We start from the raw sequence: 19,486 nt of genomic DNA on the forward strand, positions 1-19,486 counted from the left end.
AAACACGCGCAGGGACTGTGGCTCAGTGGTAGAGATTTGCTGAGCATGAATGAGGTCCAAGTTCTTTCCCCAGCACCTAAGTCAACCATACCTGAGCCTTATGGTGGGTAAGACAGAGAGAGAGAGAGGGAGAGGGAGAGGGAGAGGGAGAGGGAGAGGGAGAGGGAGAGCCATCAGACCTGTACACCAGAAGTGGATTCTGCCCTGTGTGGACATAAATTCCCTGTGTCTCTCTCCCATCTTCAATTGCTTTCCTTTCTCCCAATTTCTATCTTTCTCTTTTCTTCCCCAAGTGGCCCCCATTTTTACTAGGTATTTCATTTTCTCTCTGTGAGGCCACTCTGGGACCACTGATATGCATCACAAAAGGCTGTAACCACTAGCATTTGACGTGGGCCAGACAACAGCCACAGCCTGAGGATGTGGGGAAGAATCTAAACCCAGGCATATCTTTTATTTTTTTTAAACCAGAGATGATATTTAGCAACTATTCTTTAGGTTTAACATAGAAGATGAACCACAGAGCCTCCTTCAAGCTAAGGCAAGCCTTCGACCACCAAGCTACATGCCCAACTCCCTTGTACCTTTGAAGACTATGTCTCACTAACTGCCCAGGCAGTCCTTGAATTCACAGCAATTCTCCTGCTACAGACTCTGAAGAATTAGGATTACAAATATTCATGAGCGCAGGGATTATGCTATCCAGGCAGAGGTGCCCAAAGTTGGAGACATGGAAAGGATATGAAAGGGGGTGATTTGTGTCTAGACTGTAGAATGCGGTGGCAGTGGGAAATTATGACAGAGAGGCAGATGGGAGCCAGGGCCTCTATTGCCAAAGCTAGTTTTCTCCTGAGAATGGTGGCAAATTGTGCAATAACTGTGAACAGAGGAGAAGCTGTCCCAAGTGTGTGAGAGAGACAGGCCTCCCTCCAGTGACTGGCGAGTGAGACTGGAACGTTGGAAAGCCGGTAGGAAGGGACAGAGCTTGGGATCAAAGGCATAATGGAGGCAAGGGGAGCTGGCCTGACAAAATGAGAGAGACAGCAGAGCTGCAACAAGTTTGAGTCCATGCCAGTGATCTTCTTGGCAATGTGGTTGAGTGGCCACAGAGGAAAGCTGGGAGCAGGTGAGGCTATCTGGGGATCAGATGAGGAACCTAGGGCTGGAGGTGACACTTTGGTTGCTCTCTCAGATCTTCAGGGTCACTGTCCTTAAGGAGAGGAGGGCTCTCCTAGAGAGAGGGTTATGACGGCACCCGGAGGAGATCAGCATTTACCAGAGGAGTGGAGAAGACGGTCAGAGAGGGCACAGACCAGGAGAGCTTATGGGGTATCATGGTAGTTAAAGGAAGAGCAGCTTTATAACAACTTCATCAGCCAAGCAATAGCTGTAGCTTTGGAGCTCCTTCCTTCTTTTTATCCTTCCTTTCTTCCTCTTTCCTTTCTTCCTTCCTCTATGCCTCGCCTCTTCCTTTTCTTTTTGAGACAGGAGCTTAGCTGGTCTGAAACTCATATGTAGATCAAGCTAGCCTCAAAATTGAAAGTAATCCTCCAGCTTCCTTCTAGGATTACAGGCAGGAGCAACCAAGCCTAGTTCCCAGGCCTGCTTTCTGAGCTGTCTGTTAAGAGAGCCTCGGAAACTAGGCTCAGAAGTTGAGTTCAGTTCCCAACACCCACAGCATGGTGGCTCAAAGCCAAGGAACTTCAGTTTCAAGGGATCCAGTGCCTCTGCCTCCACTGGGCACCTGCACTCACACACACAGAACCACACACAGACACATGCATACACATAATTTAAAACAATTCACTTTTAAAAATTAAAAAAAAAATCTTTTTTAAAAAAGAGAAAGCTGCTGGAGGTTGGGCTTGGTGGTGCACTCCCTGCCCTTGGGAGCCTGAGGCTGGAGGACTGCTGCAAGTCTGAGGTTGGCCTGGCCAATGTGGTAAGTTCTAGGACAGTTAAGAACTACACAATAAGAGTCAGCCTCAAAACAGAGCAGAACAAAAGCTAGGAATGCTAGTTCAAGACTATAACCCAAGCACTGAGGAGGTAGAGACAGAAGAATCAGAAGTTCAAGGTCAGACCTGGGTTGCTCAGCAGGTTTGAAGGTACTCTGGGCTACAGAGTTAAAAGACTCTGTCTAAAAACCACAGTCCTGCTGGGTATAGTGGTACCTGTCTTTGATCCCAGAACTTAGGAGGCAGAGGCAGGCAGATCTCTGTGAGTATGAGGTGAGAATGATCTACAGAGTGAGTTTCAGGACAGCCAGGACTACAGGGTAAGACCCTGTCCCAGAATGAAACAAACAAAAACAAAATATTCCAGAATAGAGACCAGAAAATGAATATGCTCTAGGAGAGGGTATCCCTTTAAATCGCTACTAGAAGAGGGTTCTGGAATCTCTGCTGCCTCATAGAGACCCATCCCCACGCCCTGTGGGCTGTCTGTCCCAGGGGACCAGGTGGTGAGTCATTTTCTGGGGTGTATATGTGTAAGGGTGGAGAGTGCACTGGGCCAATAGAGGCCTATATAGAGGCATTCGACTGAGGTAGGAAGTCCCTGGAAGATAATCACTGAGCTGGGCGGCCTGAAGTGAAGATGCAGGTGGGGTGGGGAAGGGGGTGGCTTCCAGTGAGGATGTCCTAAAGTCTGCTAGGTGGTAGAGAACTAAGTTTCTTAGAGGGAGCCATAAGTTCTTAGGGAAGGTGGTCCGGGAAGGGGATAGGAGCATGGGGTGATTTGTTTGAGACAGTCTCATGTAGCCCAGGCTGGTTTTAAGTTCACTATGTAGTGAAGAGTGACCTTGAACTTCTGGTCCTCCTGCTCCCTTCCCCCAAGTGCTGGGATGACAGGTGTGCCCCACGACTCTTGGTTTATACTGTACTAGGAGACGGCACCTAGGACCTTGTGCGTGCTGAGCAAGCACTCGACCACTGAGCTACATTTTAGCTCCTGTTTGTTTGAACTGAGATAGGGTCTCACACTGGAGCCCAGCTGGCCCAGAACTCTTTATGGCCCAGGACTGCCTTGAAGTTTCCATCGCTTGCCTCGGCCCCCTTGGTGCTTTGAACCACCGCATGACTAGTGTTGGGGATCTTGAGGGTCACCAGGCAGGGGTACTTGGGGAGGGAGGCCTTGTGAAGTGGAGGCGCCTCCCCCGAACCAAGGGTGTGAGCCAGTCCTACCTTGATGTCCTTGGCAGCTGCCCCCTTGGCATGGGGGTGAAGAGGAGCCTTCAGACTGGAGGCAATTTGCTGAATCTCTTGACCAGCATCCTCACTGTACTGTCCACTGCTACCAACTACTGGATACGACAGCAGGGGGGCCACAGTGGTCTGTGGCAGGAATGTACCCATGGGATCTGCTCCAACATTCCCTGCCAGAGTGAGACCTGCCCCTATATCAGACCACATTCCAAAGCCCATCCCTGTCCCCAGCTCCAGATGTTCCCTCCCACCCCAGGCTCAGGTCCAGCTGTCCTCCACCACCAAGGCTTTTCCTCCCCAGACCTGTCTTGCTTCCCTCTTGGTCCCCATATACACACCGGGAGATGGCTGAGCTCTAGACACACACGGTGTGTGTGTGTGTGTGTGTGTGTGTATGATACGGTCGCTGTGACTAGGAGAGTTCAAGCCTGCTCTTTCATGGCGACCGGGTGCCCCACTGATGCTACCCTGTCTCTCTAGACACTCTGGCAGTGACTGCAGCATGCATGGTGTTGGCAGCAACCTTCAGTATCGTATCTTTGGGGATGGGGATGAGGATTCGGTGTCAAGAGGGCGAGTCACTGCGTAGCCAGAACGCCATTGTCTTACTTTTTCTCAGCGGTGAGACATCAGCCACCCCCATGTGGAGAGTGGGTGGTGGTGATGGCAATCCTGAAAGAGCTGAGCCAAGAGGGGTTGACTGACAGGGTTAGAAGTGGAGGGGCGTGGCTGGAGGAGGAAGTGGTGGAGTCCAGTACTGGAGAGACAGCCTCTTAACAGTAGGGGCAGCTGTATCTCTGATTCTTTTGCCTGTTCTTGGGACTCTCTTCTTCTTCCCACTGGGTTGCCTGGTCCAGCCTGAGAAGAAGGCTTTTGCCTTGTCCTTTTGTATCTTGTTTTGTCCTGTTTGGCTGTGGTTTCTTGGAGGTCGGCTCTTTTCTGAAAAGGAAACAGAAGGGAAGAAGTGGATCTGGGGAAGGGAGGAGACAATAGAGAAGCTGGGAGGCACGGAGAGAGAAAACTGGTCAGGTGTATTGCTTAAGGGGAGAATCTACTTTTAATAAAAATAATAGAAATGGAAAGGGAAAGGAAGGGGAGGAAGGGAGGGGAGGGGAGAGGAGGAGAGGGAGGGGGAATCCACAAAGGCCAAAGGGTAGCCAGAGGCTGTTCTGAAGGGCGTGGCCTAAGCGATAGGGGCAGGCTTGGGTGCAGCCACCACCTGGTCCCCTCACCTGACGAGTGGGCGTGGCTCAGGACTGCTGCTGATGGTTGCACTGACTGGATACACTGCAAAGAATGCCTGGAAGCCAGAAGTCTTCTTCTCCTGGTCCTACTTTTTCGGATGGCTGGCTTTACCCTTCTCGTTTCTTGCGGGTAACCAGCACAAGGGAGGAAGGGGTGGAAACTACCCCTCTAGAGGATTCCCCGCCCCAGACACTTCCCAGTCTCCTGTTCTCCCAGGAAAGCCCACAATGACTTCCAGGGACTCCCCAACACCTGCACTCCAGACTCCAGCACACCCGGTGGAGATGCCCTTGGAGCCCCCATCCCTAGTCCCCAGGCAGGCCAGGTCATCCGCCCCAGGGCCCACCTTTCTCCCCCGGCTCTGCACTCCCCTCCTGCCAGGCTTCTGCTTTCTGCTGGCGGACATGATCATGCAGAGCACCGAAGCCATCAGCGGGTTCCCAGTGTGCCTGTGAATGCGGCCTGACTGGGGCAGAATAAAGGAATGGCTTTTTAGCGCCGGTCCTGCGTGCTTTCCTGCGGAACTAGTTAGGCTTGAAGACGACGGGAAAACGATTACGGGGGGTGGGGGGGCGGCTTGTAGAGAGTAAAGGAGGTCAGGAGGAATGTGGGCCGGTGGAAGCGGAGACATGGACACATGGAGTGGACTCGGGGTGAGGGGGTGGGGTCGCAGGAGATTTGGACGCAGGGAGAGAGTATGAGGATTAGCCAACACGGGGGAGTCGTAGGGGACGTGGGGACAGGGAACGAGGACACGGGGGAGTCACAAGGAAGGAAAGTGTAGACGCATAGATGTGGAGGAAATCTACAGGGAGAACGCGGAGGCGAGCAAGTGAGGGGAGAAAAAGGCACAGGGTGCGCGTGGGAACACAGACACGGCGACCTGGAATGGTGAAAAAAGAGGGATGTGAACTGCAAAGCTGGGGAGTACAGAAGCACGAGGGGGAGGGGAGAGGACAAGCAAGCTCCCAGGCAATTTCACTCCCAGGCGTGCCCTTTCCCCTACTTCGGCGCCACGCCCCCTCTTCCAATCCGTCCGCCCTGGATTCCGCCTCTCTCTGAGTGCCGCTTTCCATTGGCTTCCTCTGGGCTGTGCAGCAATTGATTGGTTGGTGGCGCCGCACGCAGGCGCAGAAACAGACCCGGGGGCGGATTGGCCGAAGGTCTGCATAAGCAGCAACCCGACCCGGCCAGTGACTGCTGCTGGAAGATGGCGGAGCTGCGCGCGCTCGTGGCTGTCAAGAGGGTCATCGACTTCGCTGTGAAGGTGACTTTCCCCACCCCGACTCTGTCCCAGTACCTTGAGACCGCAGCTGTGAGCTTCCAGGATCAGGAGCGTACCCCGCATGAGAGATCCTTCTCAATTTCTAGTGCCCTTTGACCAGTCATACCTGGAGCAAAGACCAAGGGCTGTGAGTTTCTGACAATCAGATCCCTCTGGGGTCACGACACTGCTTCCCTCTTTCTCAGTCCCTTGATAACTGTGGGCTAGAGGAGTCATAGTTCCTATTTAACACACGGGGAAACTGAGGCTCAAAGTTCCTTAGCAAGGGAGAAGCAGAATAGACACTTGTGTGTGGGGCCTGCGGTTCAGTCACTTTCTGGCTGCATTACCTGCTCTGCAAGTACCCCACATGGGGAGCCATCTGCTTCCTTGGGACTCAGAAACTGCCTCATCTACATATCCACGTGTTGCTCCAGGAAACTCTCTTGCTAGAAAGGGAAGGAGACATGTGTTTGTTGGAGAAGCGGTTTGAGGGCTGGACCCCTGAAGTCCTGGCTTCTCCCCAAAAAGAAGCTGGCAGAGGCAGCATTGAATCAGACTGGGTTCCCAGGCCAGTCTCTCTCAATGCTTGGCCTAACCTTACCGGAAAAAGATGGTGACAGTTCATGTGTGTCTATCCCCATCATCCTGGGGGTCCCTTCTGTGTCCTTCACATTTCCTGGCTTCCCTAGCTTAGGACTGTGCACCTCAGACAGGTGGAAACTGGCTACACCGTGGTACAGACAGGTGGAAACTGGCTACACCGTGGTACAGACAGGTGGAAACTGGCTACACCGTGACAGTGATACCACCGTCCCCACACCCCACTGAGGAATGCTACAGAAGACAGACCCAGGCATGAAATCGCCATGACTCTAACAGCAGACACTGAAGTGGACACACAAACAGGTTCTGCACAGAGTCTAATCCATTTGTACATCTTCTGTCCTCTTAATCCCATAGCTGGGGAAGCAGCCAGAGTCAGAAGTCCAGGCAAGAGGGGCTCTTTTTTTCTTTCTTTCTTTCTTTTTTTTTTTTTTTTTTTTTTTGCTATAGAGAAAACAGGTTGGCTTAAGGATACTTCTAGCAGCCCATGACAGAGATGGTACTTCAAGACTTAATGATACACACATGGGTTCCTGAAACCCGACTCAACCACCATTTATTATTTGTTTGTTTGTTTTGTCTGTGTGCGTGTTGGGGGAATCAAATCAAAACCTTCCAAATGCTAGGCCAGGCAAGTGCTGTATCATTGATCTATAGCTCCAATCTCTTCTCTATTTTATATTTAAAATAATAGTTATTATTTTTATTAACAGGGCCTTTTTATTTAATTTTTAAAAATGATTTCTTTTTTATGTGCATTGGTGTTTTGCCTGCCTGCATGCATGCATGTGTGAGGATGTTGAATACCCTGGAGCTGGGGTTTGCAGACAGTTGTGAGATACCATGTGGATAGCCCGGGTCCTCTGGAAGAGCAGTGCTCTTAACCACTGAGCCATCTCTCCAGTCCCTAAGTTTATTTTTTAATTATGTCTATGTGTGTGGATATGCACACATAAGTATAGGGGCCATTAAAAGCCAGAATAGGGCATCGGAGCTCCTGAGCCCAGAGTTAGTGGTGATTGTGAACTGCCTGATGGGGTGTTGGGAACTAAACCTGGGTCCTTTAGAAACACACCAAGTGTTCTGAACTGCTGAGCTATCTTCCCAGCCCCTAGAGATAGTCTTATTTAGTCTGGGTTAGCCTGGAACTCACAATGATGTTGAGGATGACCTTGGACCCCTGATCTCCTGCCTCCACATCCTGAGTGCTGGGATTACAGCTGTGTACTACCATGCCTGGGTCTCTATGTTTTATTCCGAGGTATTTCCTAGCCCAGGCTGGCCTTAGATTCCCCATCCCCAGCCTCGCAGCTGGCTTTGATGCTTGGCCTGTAGCACCTCACCCAGCATCCTCACCATCTTGAATCAGCTCTGATCCCAGCACCTGCTAGCACAGTACATGGGTCATGGTCATTTATGGTATGTCCAATGAGAACTGCGAGCTAAAAGTGAACCCAGCATAGTGTCTGCCACATTCCTCTCCTCCAGGTCAGTGGCACCTCCCTTCCACTCTATGCTGGGCTTCCTACTTCATAGCCAACATCTGCTGGCTCACTCCCTTAAAGGCAGTCAGGGAGTCAGACCTTGCTTGCTACCTAATCACTTGGGCCAGACTTGGGCACCATTCTTTCTCCTAACCCCCAACCTCCTTTGGACTGTCAGTTCCCAATCCCACTCCTAAAACACCACTGTTTCCTTTCCAGCCCCAGGCTCCAAGTCTGAGCCCATTAGCCCCTGTTTCACCTGAACCCTAGCTCCAGCCTGCCCCTGGATCCTGGGCTCTCCACTTCAGCCCTTTCTCATAGCCTTGGGGGTTCTTACATGCAGGACTGGCCCTATCTTGTCCTTCTCAGGGTTCTGTGACCCCCCAGCACTTTCCTTGGACTGGCTTTGGGGACCCTTTGTTATTTGGTGCCGCCATCTATGTCCCTCCTGGGGCTCTTCCTTGCCATTTCTGCTTCCATGCCTCCAGCCTGTGCCCCATGTAAACCGATTCCTTTGCCTCTGTCCTTCCTGCTCTACTTTCCAGTGTCTTCTTCCTGTCTTGACAATTGTGACAAGTTGATTGTGTCAACTTTGACCCAAACTTCTTTCTCCACAGAACCCTGGTCCTGTTCTGTAATCCCTTTCCATAGTATATGGTGGTCCTCTGTTTCCCCCAGTGTGCCACCTGCACCCCCACTTCCAGATTGGCAGCTCCTGGCCAGCTGGACCAGGTCTGTCTCACCTCTTTCCACCGTCACCCAGTTCCTCATAGTGTTTTCGCAAAGATCACCTTTTCTTAGGCCTGCTGTGATCCCTTGGCAAAAGTTACAGTGCTCAGGGGCCCTGCCACTCCGGACTCCTACCATGTAAGCAATGTCACTTCTTATTGCCATCCTGGAATTTGAAATCTGCTGGGGAATGAGTGTCTGATGTGTTCGCAGTAGTAACAGTCTCAGGCTGCAGGCATGCTATCAGAAAGGTTCATCCCACTGATAAAATGGCCTTTAAAATTATTTTTGTTTTATGTGTAAGAATGTTTGTAAAGATCTTGTGTGCAGTATTTGCATGCACTGCTCTTGGAGGCCTGGAGAACTGAACTTAGAGATGGTTGTGAGCCACCATGTGAGTGCTGGGAACTGATTCCCAATCCTCTGCAAGTACAGCCAGTGTTCTTCACCACTGAGTCCTCTCTCTGGATCCAGAGAGAATGGCCTGGACTCCAAAGCTGCCTGTCTGGCCCACTCTTGTCTCTGTGACTCTGAGAAAGTTAATGAGCCACGCTGAGCCCTGTTCTCCCCCTCTTGGCAATGGCACTTATGGTACTACCTACTTTATGGGGGTCAATTACTTTTTATTGCATTTGTTTATTTGTGGGTGGGCGGGTCCTGCACACGTCACGGTCCTGCTGTGGAGGCCAGAAGCCAACTTGAGGGCATGGGTTCTCCGCCTCGACTGTGGGTTTCCGAGATCAAATTCAGGTTGTCAGGCTTGGCAGCAGGTACCCTTATCTACTGAACGATCTCAGTGGCCCAAAAAGGTGGCCCAGGCTAATCTGAAACATCCTCCTCGTACATGTGCCTCTTCAGCGTATCCTACCAGAAGGGCCGCAACCATGGATTGCTGAGTTGGGGAAATAGTCCTTGAAACGGTGCCTTATGCAGTGAGTGCTATTAACTGTTTGAACCGAGAATGATTGATGGGAGCCTCTTTAGCAACCTTCTTAAAATATAGTCATGCCTGCAGAGATGGAAAAGGTGGTATTAATAGGTATTTGGCAACTCTGTGATGTTTGGTTATGGTCAGGGGCACATTTTCCATAAGGGTTAACTCTCTTTGAGTTACACAGGAGAGGCTGGGTAATTTGAGGCCGCCCCACCCCTTCGGTGAGACTCCCCACACCTTCCCTTTACTACTTACACATTTTCACCTCCCAGCCTCAGGCCCTGCTGTAACCTCCGAGAGACATTTGGTGCCACCCGTGTGACCTCCCATCAGGCCTTGCTGCTCTGCTTGTCCTGTGCCCACCAGTGCCCTTTCCGATCAAGCTCCATTAAGAAAAGTCTGGCACAGACCCAAACGGAAGCCTGTGCACTGTGTCAAGGGCCCCGGAAAGGCTGCCAGAAGCTGCATTTTAAAACTCCCTGTTTAAAAAAAAATGTGCATATGTGTACATGCACAAGCAAGCTTACATGTATGTGCCATGGGCCTCGGTCAGAGGTTCTCTCCTTTCACCATGTGGAGCCTGGGAATCAAAAGCAGGTTGTCAGGCTTGGCAGCAGGCACCTGTGCACACTGAGCAGCTCACTGGACCTCTGTTTCCTTTATCTCCATTTGTTTTTGTTTTTGTTTTCAAGTGTCCTAACCTGGCCTTGAACTCCTAATTCTCCTGCGTCTGTCTCCCAAATCCTGGGATTATATGTGTGCACCCTTACATTCTGCTCATAGAAACCCCTTTCCTTCTAATCTTATCTACCCAGGAAGCCTCCTCTTGAACACTAAAAGTTCAAGGTCAGCCCAAGCTACAGTGAATCCAAGGCATTCTGAGCAATACCCTATCTCAAAATTAATGGGGGGAGCACATTGCTGGTGATGTAGTTCAGTGAGCCAGTGTTTACCTAGAACAGGGCAATCTTTGGGTTGTGTTTCTTAAAGGGAATAAGAAATAGTTTGTTTTAGAGGCATTTTGCGTGATCATAGCCCAGGAACACAGATTAAGGTTACCAAATTACATCTTCCAGTGTGGAAGTTTTCATAGTTTTTCAGAACAAAGAAAGTCATAGATCAAGGCAAGTTTAAAATACACTGGTGGCTATGCCAGAGAGGCAGGTTCATTGAGATGGGGGAGGCTTTTCTATAGGCCCAAATGCTACATGGTGGCATTCTTAGCCTTTGGATTGGTGGGAGCTAGTGGTCTGCTAAGTTAATAGATTCTAAAGGTTTTTATCTATTAATCCCAACATGTTAGTTCAGATGCCCTGGAGGGCCAAGACTAAGCTAGAACTAGCCCACGATAAGGTTATTAGCCTCTGGACCGTCAGCATCCAATCTTTCCAATATTCTCATCAGTTAAAATCTGCACACACAACTTCTTTTCAGGAATTTTCTTAAAAAAAAAAAAGCCCTCTTGGATGTAGTAGACACAATTGCCAACTCCATAGAGCCTCTTGCTACTAAGACAGTCTTAAGTTAGACCCCCCCCCCCCCTTCGTTCCCACTTCCTCCCTGGGTGATCTTGGGTCAGCACTTGGTTTCTTGTGCCTCAGTTACTCCAACGTGGCAATGACAGTGACCAGGTTCCCTGACTGTTAGGACAAGCTTCAAGAATTCAGGCTGCTAGTGTGAACTAGACCCTTGGAGCAGGGCTGCCTGCTGACATGAATTAGACCCTTGGAGCAGGGCTACATGGACCAAAGCTTAGACTGCTGAGTGAGAGGACTGGAGATGCCACTCAGTGACAGGGTGCTTACTGGCATGCTAGGCTGACCCTCAGTTCTATAGATGTGTCAAGCCAGCCGTCGTTTGCTGGCTCAGTCCCTTCCAGTAGCTGGAAACATGTCGGGTGCCTTTAAAGGGGGCTCACTGAACAAGCAAGCTGGCAGATTTCCTTGACCCCTTTTTGCATCCAAGGGGTCCACAGTGAGATCAACCCTGGGCCTTCCCCAATTTAACCAGCACAAGCTTTTCCTGCGGAAGGGGTTTCCTCCCTATCTTAAAAGAGGAAACTCATACATTACATTTTTTTTAAAAAAAAATATAGGGTCTCATGTAGCCCAAGTTGGTCTCAAGTTTTGTAGCCAAAGATAAGCTTGCACTTCAGATTCTTCCATTTCTTCTGTCTGAAATTCTGGAGTAACAGGCCCATAACACCATCCGTGATTTATCTGGTCCTGGGGGTGGAGCCCAGGACTGTTTGCATGCCAAGCAAGCACTCTGCAAACTAGACTATATCCCCAGCCCTATCTTGAACTTTATTTTTTAAGGCAAAGGTTTTTGATTTTATTTTCCTTGCTGGCATGTCTAAGTGCATAGGGAGGTGCTTTGGGACCTTCGTTGTGACCTTGTAAGGCAGGCAGCTTTCACCAGTTTGTTGGCCAGGATTTGCTTCACAGGTAGTTGATGTGGGATTCCCCTCTGTATGCTGTGAATACCATTGGTTAATAAAGAAACTGGCTTGGCCTGATAGGGTAGAGTAGAGCTAGGTGGGGAAAACTAAACTGAATGCTGTGAGAAAGAACATGGAGTCAGAGAGAAGCCATGTAGCCCTGCCAGAGACAGACTCTGGAACTTTACCTGGTAAGCCGCAGCCACATGGCAATATACAGATTACTAGAAATGTGTTGAACTAAGATGTAAGCCAATAAGAAGCTAGAGCTAATGGGCCAAGCACTGATTTAATTAATACAGTTTCTGTGTGGTATTTTGGTTCTGGGTAGCCGGGATGAACAAGCAGCCTCCTACAACAGGTAGTGATGTATCAATTCAAAACTAGGGCCGTTAACCCAGAATTCATGAGGATCACAACTCTAGGGCTAGCCTGAGCTACAGAGCAAGTTTAAGGCCAGTATGGGTAAATTTGTAAGACCCTGTGTCAACATAAAAAGAGCTAACTGGTGGAATGCCTGTCTAAAATCTACCAATGCGGAGCTGGGGTCCTGCCTCAGTGTAGAATTCCCATTAAAGTCTCCCAGTGAGTGGTTAGGATATGACTCAGTGGGAGAATCCCACCTAGAATCCCTCCAGTGTGGCTCAGAGGTAGAACCTCTGCCTTGCATGCCTTTGGAAGGCCACTGGTCTCTCTACCATGAAACCACCCTGGGCTGCACTGGCTGCACTGGCTACACTGGCTTCTCTTAACTCTATCTACTCTCCCAACTCCTTTCTGCATCAGGGTCACCTGCTGCAAACTTCCCTGGAATACTGTTCCTCACACTTCACTGGGTCAACCTCAGTCCTCTTTCAGATCTTAGCCTGAGGGCCACTATCCCATGGAGCTCTTGCCTAACAACTTCCTCAGGCCCCTGTTGCCATCCCTCAACAGCTTCAGAAAGTCCTGGAAATCATCAGGTGGTACCTCAGGGGCTGCCAGACTGTGACACCTTCAACTAGGCATCGCAGCTCAAAGCCCGCTCCCTCCTCTGTGCATGGGCATGGTGAGAGCTGGCCTCTGAGGCTAGATCACTGCGTGAGGATAAGGACAGTGGCTCAGAGCCAGGGACTTTTCATTTGTGGTGGGTAACAGTGTCAGGTACAGCTAATGACACACACCTGCAAGCCTGGCACTAGAGCTGAAGGAAGTGAAGTTGTCCTTTGATCTCTGCATGCAACCCATAACACACGTGAAGGCACAGACAAATACACAACAATAACATTTAAAATGTTATTTTTAATTATATATGTGTGTGTTGTATGTGCACATGTGAATACAGTACATAAAGAGGCCAGAAGAGGGCGTCAGACCCCCTAGAGCTGGGGCTATAGGCAGATGTGGTGCTCCAGTCCCCTGGAAGAACAGCAAGTCTTTAAAAAGTATGCAGACTTTAATAAACCAGTTCTCCGCTGGGCCTCTTAAGAGGGTGCTCTGCCCACATCCTGAGTTCGGGTCTATGGAACTAAATTTGGCTGTTTGTTTTGAGCTGATCTCACTGCACAGCCTGCCCTCAAGCTCCTGAACCTCTTGCCTCAGCCACCCTTGTGTCTGGATTTCCTGGTAGGTGTTATTCACTGGGGCTAAAGCATACAAAATTTTCTTCCATAAATACACACATGTGTGTATATACACACACACAAACACACACATGCATATGCCAAGGGTAGAGACAGAGTCCAGACAACCATGTCAAATGACTCTGCTGCTTAGTAAAATCTGAGTGAGACGAGAAGGTGGTCTGGCATCACCTGTGAGTTCTACAGGGTCCAGAACCCATGACCTAGACAAGGCCGTGGTCCTTTGTGGTCCTCTGCGGTCTCCATCTTGCTGTGCAAGGGTCAGCACTAAGGCCCTGGCCTTAAGCCCCTCTCTGAAACTGTGCCTTCCCTGTCTGCCACACAGATCCGGGTAAAGCCTGACAAGTCAGGAGTGGTCACCGATGGCGTGAAGCATTCCATGAACCCTTTCTGTGAGATCGCAGTGGAGGAGGCTGTGCGGCTCAAAGAGAAGAAGCTGGTAAAGGAGGTCATTGCTGTCAGCTGTGGCCCCGCCCAATGCCAGGTACCCCAGGGACCCAGGGCGGGAGCAAGGAGGCTGGGACCTCAATTCCTATTTCTGAGGGAAGAGAGCTGGGGCCTGAACCCTGGATCTGAAGGAAGAGGGTTAGGGCCTAGACTCAGGTCTGAGGGAGGAGGCTGGGGACTGGATCCTGGGTCTGAGGGAGGAGGGATAGGGCCTAAACTGGTCTGAGAAGAGACTGGGTCTGGGGAATTTTGGTCATGAGCATGATGAATGATGTCTAGTTAACTGCTCTGCCCTCTTCAGGAGACCATCCGCACTGCTCTGGCCATGGGTGCAGACAGAGGCATCCATGTGGAGGTGCCAGGGGCACAGGCAGAAAGCTTAGGCCCTTTACAGGTGGCCCGGGTCCTCGCCAAGCTGGCTGAGAAGGAGAAGGTGGACCTTTTGTTCCTGGGCAAGCAGGTTGGTGTGCCACTCCTTCAGTTGCCCACCTGTCCTCGCGCTGCTTGGGGTAGGTGTGAGACCATTGCAGCAGACTCAGGCTGGCAGCTGACACACCCTAGGCCAAGCAGCACAGGCTACTGTGAGTGTCAGAAAGATGCTTTTGGTCAAGTTCGGAGTTCAACAAGCTGTGGTTTCGGCTCCCATGGGTGAGACAGAGGCCTGGCACAAGCCAGGGACAGTGTAGGAACATGCTGAGTCTGGCTTGATAGCTGTGTCTGTGTTTGGGACAGGAGTGTGAACAACCGAAGAATGTGCTTAGTGTAGGGTCAGACCCTTGGGTATGTGAAGGCTAAGACATCAGGGGGATGTGGGTAGGAATTCAGGAGACTGGCCTGACCTTGAAACAGACTTGAGTGTGTTTGTTGTAGAGCACTAGGGAGCCACAGCCAGCCTGTAAGCAGGAGAGACAGGATCTCCTCTGGGACCAGGATGAGTGGTTGGAGTTTGGAGAAGGTGGCCCAAGGCTGCACTGGGGCTTGCTGAGGCAGTCTTGCCCCTATTTCACCTGTCCCCTCTGGAGACTCAGGGACACTGCCTGTCCTGTGGGAGCTGCCACCACCCTTCTCACAAAGATAAACTTCCAGGCTAGAGAGGGGACTCAGCAGTTAAGAACACTGAGTGCAGCTCCCAGCAACCACATGGTGGCTCACAACCATGTATAGTGGGATCTGATGTCCTCTTATGGCATAAAGTCATACATACAGATAAAGCACTCATACATAAAATAAAGAAATCTTTTTTAAAATGGATACACTTCATGGTGTCACGGGAGGAGGGCAGAAGAAGGGGATGTGGGAACAGCCACAGGCAGTGGGGAGGAGGAGGATGATGGGGTTATGAATGGGTGCTGAGAAGGTGGGAGATCAATGAGGCATAGAGGCAGAGGATACAGGAAGCCAAAGAGGCAGCTGGGGTCCTAGGGATGGGAGAAGGGGCTCCAGGGCTAGCCTTGGGAAGAGGGTATAAGTGCAGGTCATGGGAATCCTGCCAGCATGGAAAAGTCAGATAATGGAAGACATTACCAAAAGCTAGGGAACCACAGCAGAATCTATAAACTGAGGCCAAGTGCTAAATCGGGGAACAAACCAAAAAGACAGGGCCTGGTGGAGTTGGGATCCAGGGCTCCCTGGAACTAGGTGTTGGCAGCTGGCATTTAGCAGCTCCAGGAACATCAGGGTTTCATGATCCATCTTGAGTCCTGTGCCCCTCCCCCCACCAATCAGTGAAGTATAAAGGGGAGGGTGGATAGAATATTTTTACTGCCTTTGCTCTTGTTCCTTCTGGTTTCTGCTGTGGCAGGCACAGATCCTGGCTGCCTTGTGGAAGTTAGGTGAATGAATGACCGCACAGAGGTCGAAAGGGATGCCCAGTGGCTCCATGTCCCTGCACAAGTGACTGCTTATTCCCTTAGTCCCAGGGAAGAAGTCGTTCTAGAATAGGAATCAACAATCTATGGCTCCAGGAAACATCTGCTTTGCCAATAAAGTTTTATTGGTACAGCCATCTTGTTTATTTACATACTTCCTGTAGCCAGGGTGCTAAGCCATCTGCTTGCACAGCTTGCAAAGCCGAAGTATTTCCCGCCTAGCCTGCTGAGCACTCTTACTGATAGGAAGTCAAACTGGCTGGAACAAGCCAGGCATCATCATGAAGTCCTCCCTCTCTCTGTCTACCAGGCCATTGATGACGACTGTAACCAGACAGGTCAGATGACAGCTGGACTTCTGGACTGGCCGCAGGTGAGGCTGGGGTAAGGAGCACCTGACCTCATCCTCTAAGCCCAACCCCTCCCTGGGACCTTTGCACCTTCTGTCTTTGCCTCCTGCTGTGCTGTCTTCCTCCACTGGCTTTCTGGTTCTCTCAATGCTCTGCTTCAAATCTCTACTCATGGGATCTTTCTTGCCCTCACTGGATGAAGCAATGTTCTGAAGAGACATTTTACCAGTTATTAGACTATCAGGATTTTTCGTAACAACTTTACTGAGAAATCAGGGACCTACAGTAAACTGTGCACCTAAAGCATATGATTTACGGTGAGAGACCTTGTCTCAAAAAATAAGGTGGAGGGCTGGCGTGAGGACTCAATGGATAAAGGTGCCCACCACCCAGCCTGAGTTTGATCCCCTAGACCCATGGTACGAAAACTCCAACTCCCCCAACTTACACATACATACATACATACATACATACATACATACATACATAAACACACACATACTAAAAATTTTAAATAAATACATAGATGTAAATTTTAAGAGTGATAAGATGGAGCGTGGCTGAGGAGGACATCAACTGTTGTCCCCTGGGCTCCACATGCACCTGTATACCCACACAGGTGCACAACCGCACGAAGTTCACCATCTGGCACATTTTGACTCAGGGTTTACCCATGAATTCATTTCCAGAGTCATAATGCACCTCAAATATCAGGTTTAAATTTAAACTAATGAGGACACGGCGAGAGGACTCAACAGGTAAAGGCTCTCGGTGCCAAGTCTGACCACCTGACTTCCATCCCTGAAGGAGCTGCTCATTTTCTTTCCTCCACCTCTTGAGCACGGTGGTGATGGGCCTGCCCCAGTTTACATAGTGCTTTGGATGGAACACAAGGCTTTGTGCATAACAGGCAAGCATTGTACCAACTGAGTTACATCCCCCACCTCCAAGTTCCTGATTCTGATAGCAGAGTTGAAATCTTTAGCAGGACAGGAGCAATGGCTCAAAAGTTAATAGCATGGTTCCCGGTACCCATGTCAGGAAGCTTACTGCCTGTGACTCCAGTTCCAGGGGATCCAACACCCGCTTCTGGCCACTGTAGGCAGTGTCTGGTGCGTGTATGTCTGTAGGTGTGTACACGTGCACATGTGCACACACATAATAAAATGATGAATGTAGTGTTAAAATAGCAGAGGTGACCGTAGCTGAGATGAGGTAAAACAGAGTCAAGGAAGTGATGTGTCTAGTGTGTTCTACCCTTGCTCCCTCTATCTCTTAAAGACTTTTTATTATTCTTATTTACATATATGTGTGTATTTGTGTGAATGTGTGTGGGTGCCCTCAGAAACCAGAGGTGGCATTAGATCCTCTACAGCTGGAGTCACAGATGGACGTGAACCACTCACCATGTGGGTCCTGGGGATTGAACTTGGATCCTCTGGAAGGACACTAAGTGTTCTTAACTTAGCCTTCTCTCTAGCTCCTAGATTTATTTTATTGTTAATTTTGTTGTGGGGGAGGGGCGCCATGTGTGCAGGTGCCTACAGAGGCCAGAAGAGGGCATCAGACCCCTGGAGCTGTAGTCACAGGCAGATGTGAGCCACCCACATGGATGCTGGGAAGCAGACTCAGGACCTCTGCAAGAGCAACAAGTGCTTTTAACCACCGACTCACCTCTCTGGCCCCATTGCCACGTTTGAATGAAAACATGAAGATGAGCCCGCACCAGTGTTTGCTTGCTGTCTGTCACCCCTGATTTTACATGTCACAAGGACTCTTGTCTTCGGGGCTCACCTGCTCGTTTCACCCCTCTTTGCTTATGCTCAGCGCCTGTTTTGAATTGACTTTTCTCTGACACTGCCCCCTCCAGGGCACATTCGCCTCTCAGGTGACACTGGAGGGAGACAAGATAAAAGTGGAGCGGGAAATCGATGGGGGTCTGGAGACCCTACGCCTGAAGCTGCCATCTGTGGTGACTGCCGACCTGAGGCTCAATGAGCCTCGCTATGCCACCCTGCCCAACATCATGGTGAGTGGTTGGGGCAAGCCACTGGGGCCTATCATGGGAAGGACTGGTGCCTCCTCAGCGATTGGATGGCACAAGGGATATAGCATCCGAAGGAGAGGGTCACCTGGCCATCTTGGCTAACAGTTCCCAGGCTCTTCTCTGCCGGTGGTAAAGTTAACGGGCTAGTGTAGCAACAGGAGAGCCTGTCAGGGTCACAGCTGGTAGAAGGTCCCTGCAGACCCCAGCGGAGTTTCTTCCTGTCATCCTAGCCAGTGGGAGTTCACTAGACAATCCTGGACAAATTGCAAGGCTTCATCCTGTCACCTTAGCTCATGAGGGAAGGCTCATGGTTATCTCTGCCAGTTGGCAGTCATTGTATAGGGTATCTTGGTGGAAGCTAAGGTCTCTTGGTAAAAAGGAAATTGATCCCAAATCCTCACAGCAAGCAGGATAAGTTCTTTTGGTCTGCTTGACCAGGATGGTGTTTGGTGAGTCACCTTGGCCAATACGGAAGGTTGAGTGTGTCACCTTGTCTATTAGGAGGATTCAGTGGGTCAAGCCAGCCAATGTGGAGGCTTTAGTAGGTCAGCTCAACTGTTCTCCCTGCGCTCCATGAGAAGCTTAGGATGGGTCACTAAGGGAGATCTTCTTCTGTAATGGAGCATCCCAGGGCGTCCCAGCCTGTAGAAATAGACTACTTCCAGTATAACTGTGAGAAAGTATAGCCCTGGCCAGCAGGGAGGTCCTGAGGGATCCTGGCGACAGATATGCCTCTGTGTGTGCACCACTCACCGAGAGGAGGTAGGGTCAGGACGGGCTTGGTAGCCCTGTGAGCCACCAATTCCTGTGTGCAGAAAGCCAAGAAGAAGAAGATTGAAGTGATCAAGCCTGGAGACCTGGGTGTAGACCTGACCTCCAAGGTCTCTGTGATCAGTGTGGAGGAGCCCCCTCAACGCTTGGCAGGAGTCAAGGTGGAGACCACAGAGGACCTGGTGGCCAAGTTGAAGGAGGTGGGGCGGATCTGAGACCCTCCCTGTGCTCTGCAATAAAACTGTGCCTTTCCAGGACACGGCCTCAGTTTCCTCATTCTGTGCGTGTCCATCCCTTGATCCAGTCATCCAGCAACACAGCCCTGTGCAGGGTGAGGCTGAGGAGTGAGCCTTTGAGTCACAGCCTGCCACTGACTTCACTGTGACGGAATGGAGGCTGGTAGTACAGGCTGCTGAGGGTGGGCAGAGATGCACGCTGACCTTCGGGGTCTTCCCTCGGATACCTAGCCTGAC

The 19,486-nt window shown here is 50.5% G+C and overlaps 2 protein-coding genes across 2 annotated transcripts; both read left to right on the forward strand.

The window, feature by feature from the left end:
- The first annotated feature begins 3,215 nt into the window (after positions 1-3,215).
- Cldnd2 (claudin domain containing 2) lies at positions 3,216-4,951 on the forward strand. Its single transcript, XM_038314126.2, has 4 exons — positions 3,216-3,384; positions 3,687-3,827; positions 4,461-4,580; positions 4,833-4,951. The coding sequence occupies exons 1-4, from the start codon at positions 3,216-3,218 to the stop codon at positions 4,904-4,906; spliced, it is 504 nt and encodes a 167-aa protein (XP_038170054.1). The 3' UTR covers positions 4,907-4,951.
- A 645-nt stretch (positions 4,952-5,596) lies between these two features.
- Etfb (electron transfer flavoprotein subunit beta) lies at positions 5,597-19,270 on the forward strand. The gene is made up of 6 exons (XM_038313909.1): positions 5,597-5,718; positions 13,856-14,014; positions 14,279-14,437; positions 16,156-16,218; positions 18,066-18,224; positions 19,058-19,270. Exons 1-6 carry the CDS (start codon positions 5,662-5,664, stop codon positions 19,226-19,228), a joined length of 768 nt encoding a protein of 255 aa, XP_038169837.1. The 5' UTR covers positions 5,597-5,661; the 3' UTR covers positions 19,229-19,270.
- The last annotated feature ends 216 nt before the right edge of the window (positions 19,271-19,486 follow it).

The sequence above is a fragment of the Arvicola amphibius genome, chromosome 12 (assembly GCF_903992535.2).
Source record: "Arvicola amphibius chromosome 12, mArvAmp1.2, whole genome shotgun sequence".
In the NCBI taxonomy this organism is placed as follows: domain Eukaryota; kingdom Metazoa; phylum Chordata; class Mammalia; order Rodentia; family Cricetidae; genus Arvicola; species Arvicola amphibius.

Coding starts and splice junctions, on each gene's coding strand:
- Etfb (XM_038313909.1), top strand. CDS start 5,662: ATGGCGGAGCTGCGCGCGCTCGTGGCTGTCAAGAGGGTCATCGACTTC. Junction 16,219..18,065: donor GACTTCTGGACTGGCCGCAG/GTGAGGCTGGGG, acceptor TGCCCCCTCCAG/GGCACATTCGCCTCTCAGGT. Junction 18,225..19,057: donor CCACCCTGCCCAACATCATG/GTGAGTGGTTGG, acceptor TCCTGTGTGCAG/AAAGCCAAGAAGAAGAAGAT.
- Cldnd2 (XM_038314126.2), top strand. CDS start 3,216: ATGGGGGTGAAGAGGAGCCTTCAGACTGGAGGCAATTTGCTGAATCTC. Junction 3,385..3,686: donor CTCCAACATTCCCTGCCAGA/GTGAGACCTGCC, acceptor CTGTCTCTCTAG/ACACTCTGGCAGTGACTGCA. Junction 4,581..4,832: donor ACCCTTCTCGTTTCTTGCGG/GTAACCAGCACA, acceptor CCCTCCTGCCAG/GCTTCTGCTTTCTGCTGGCG.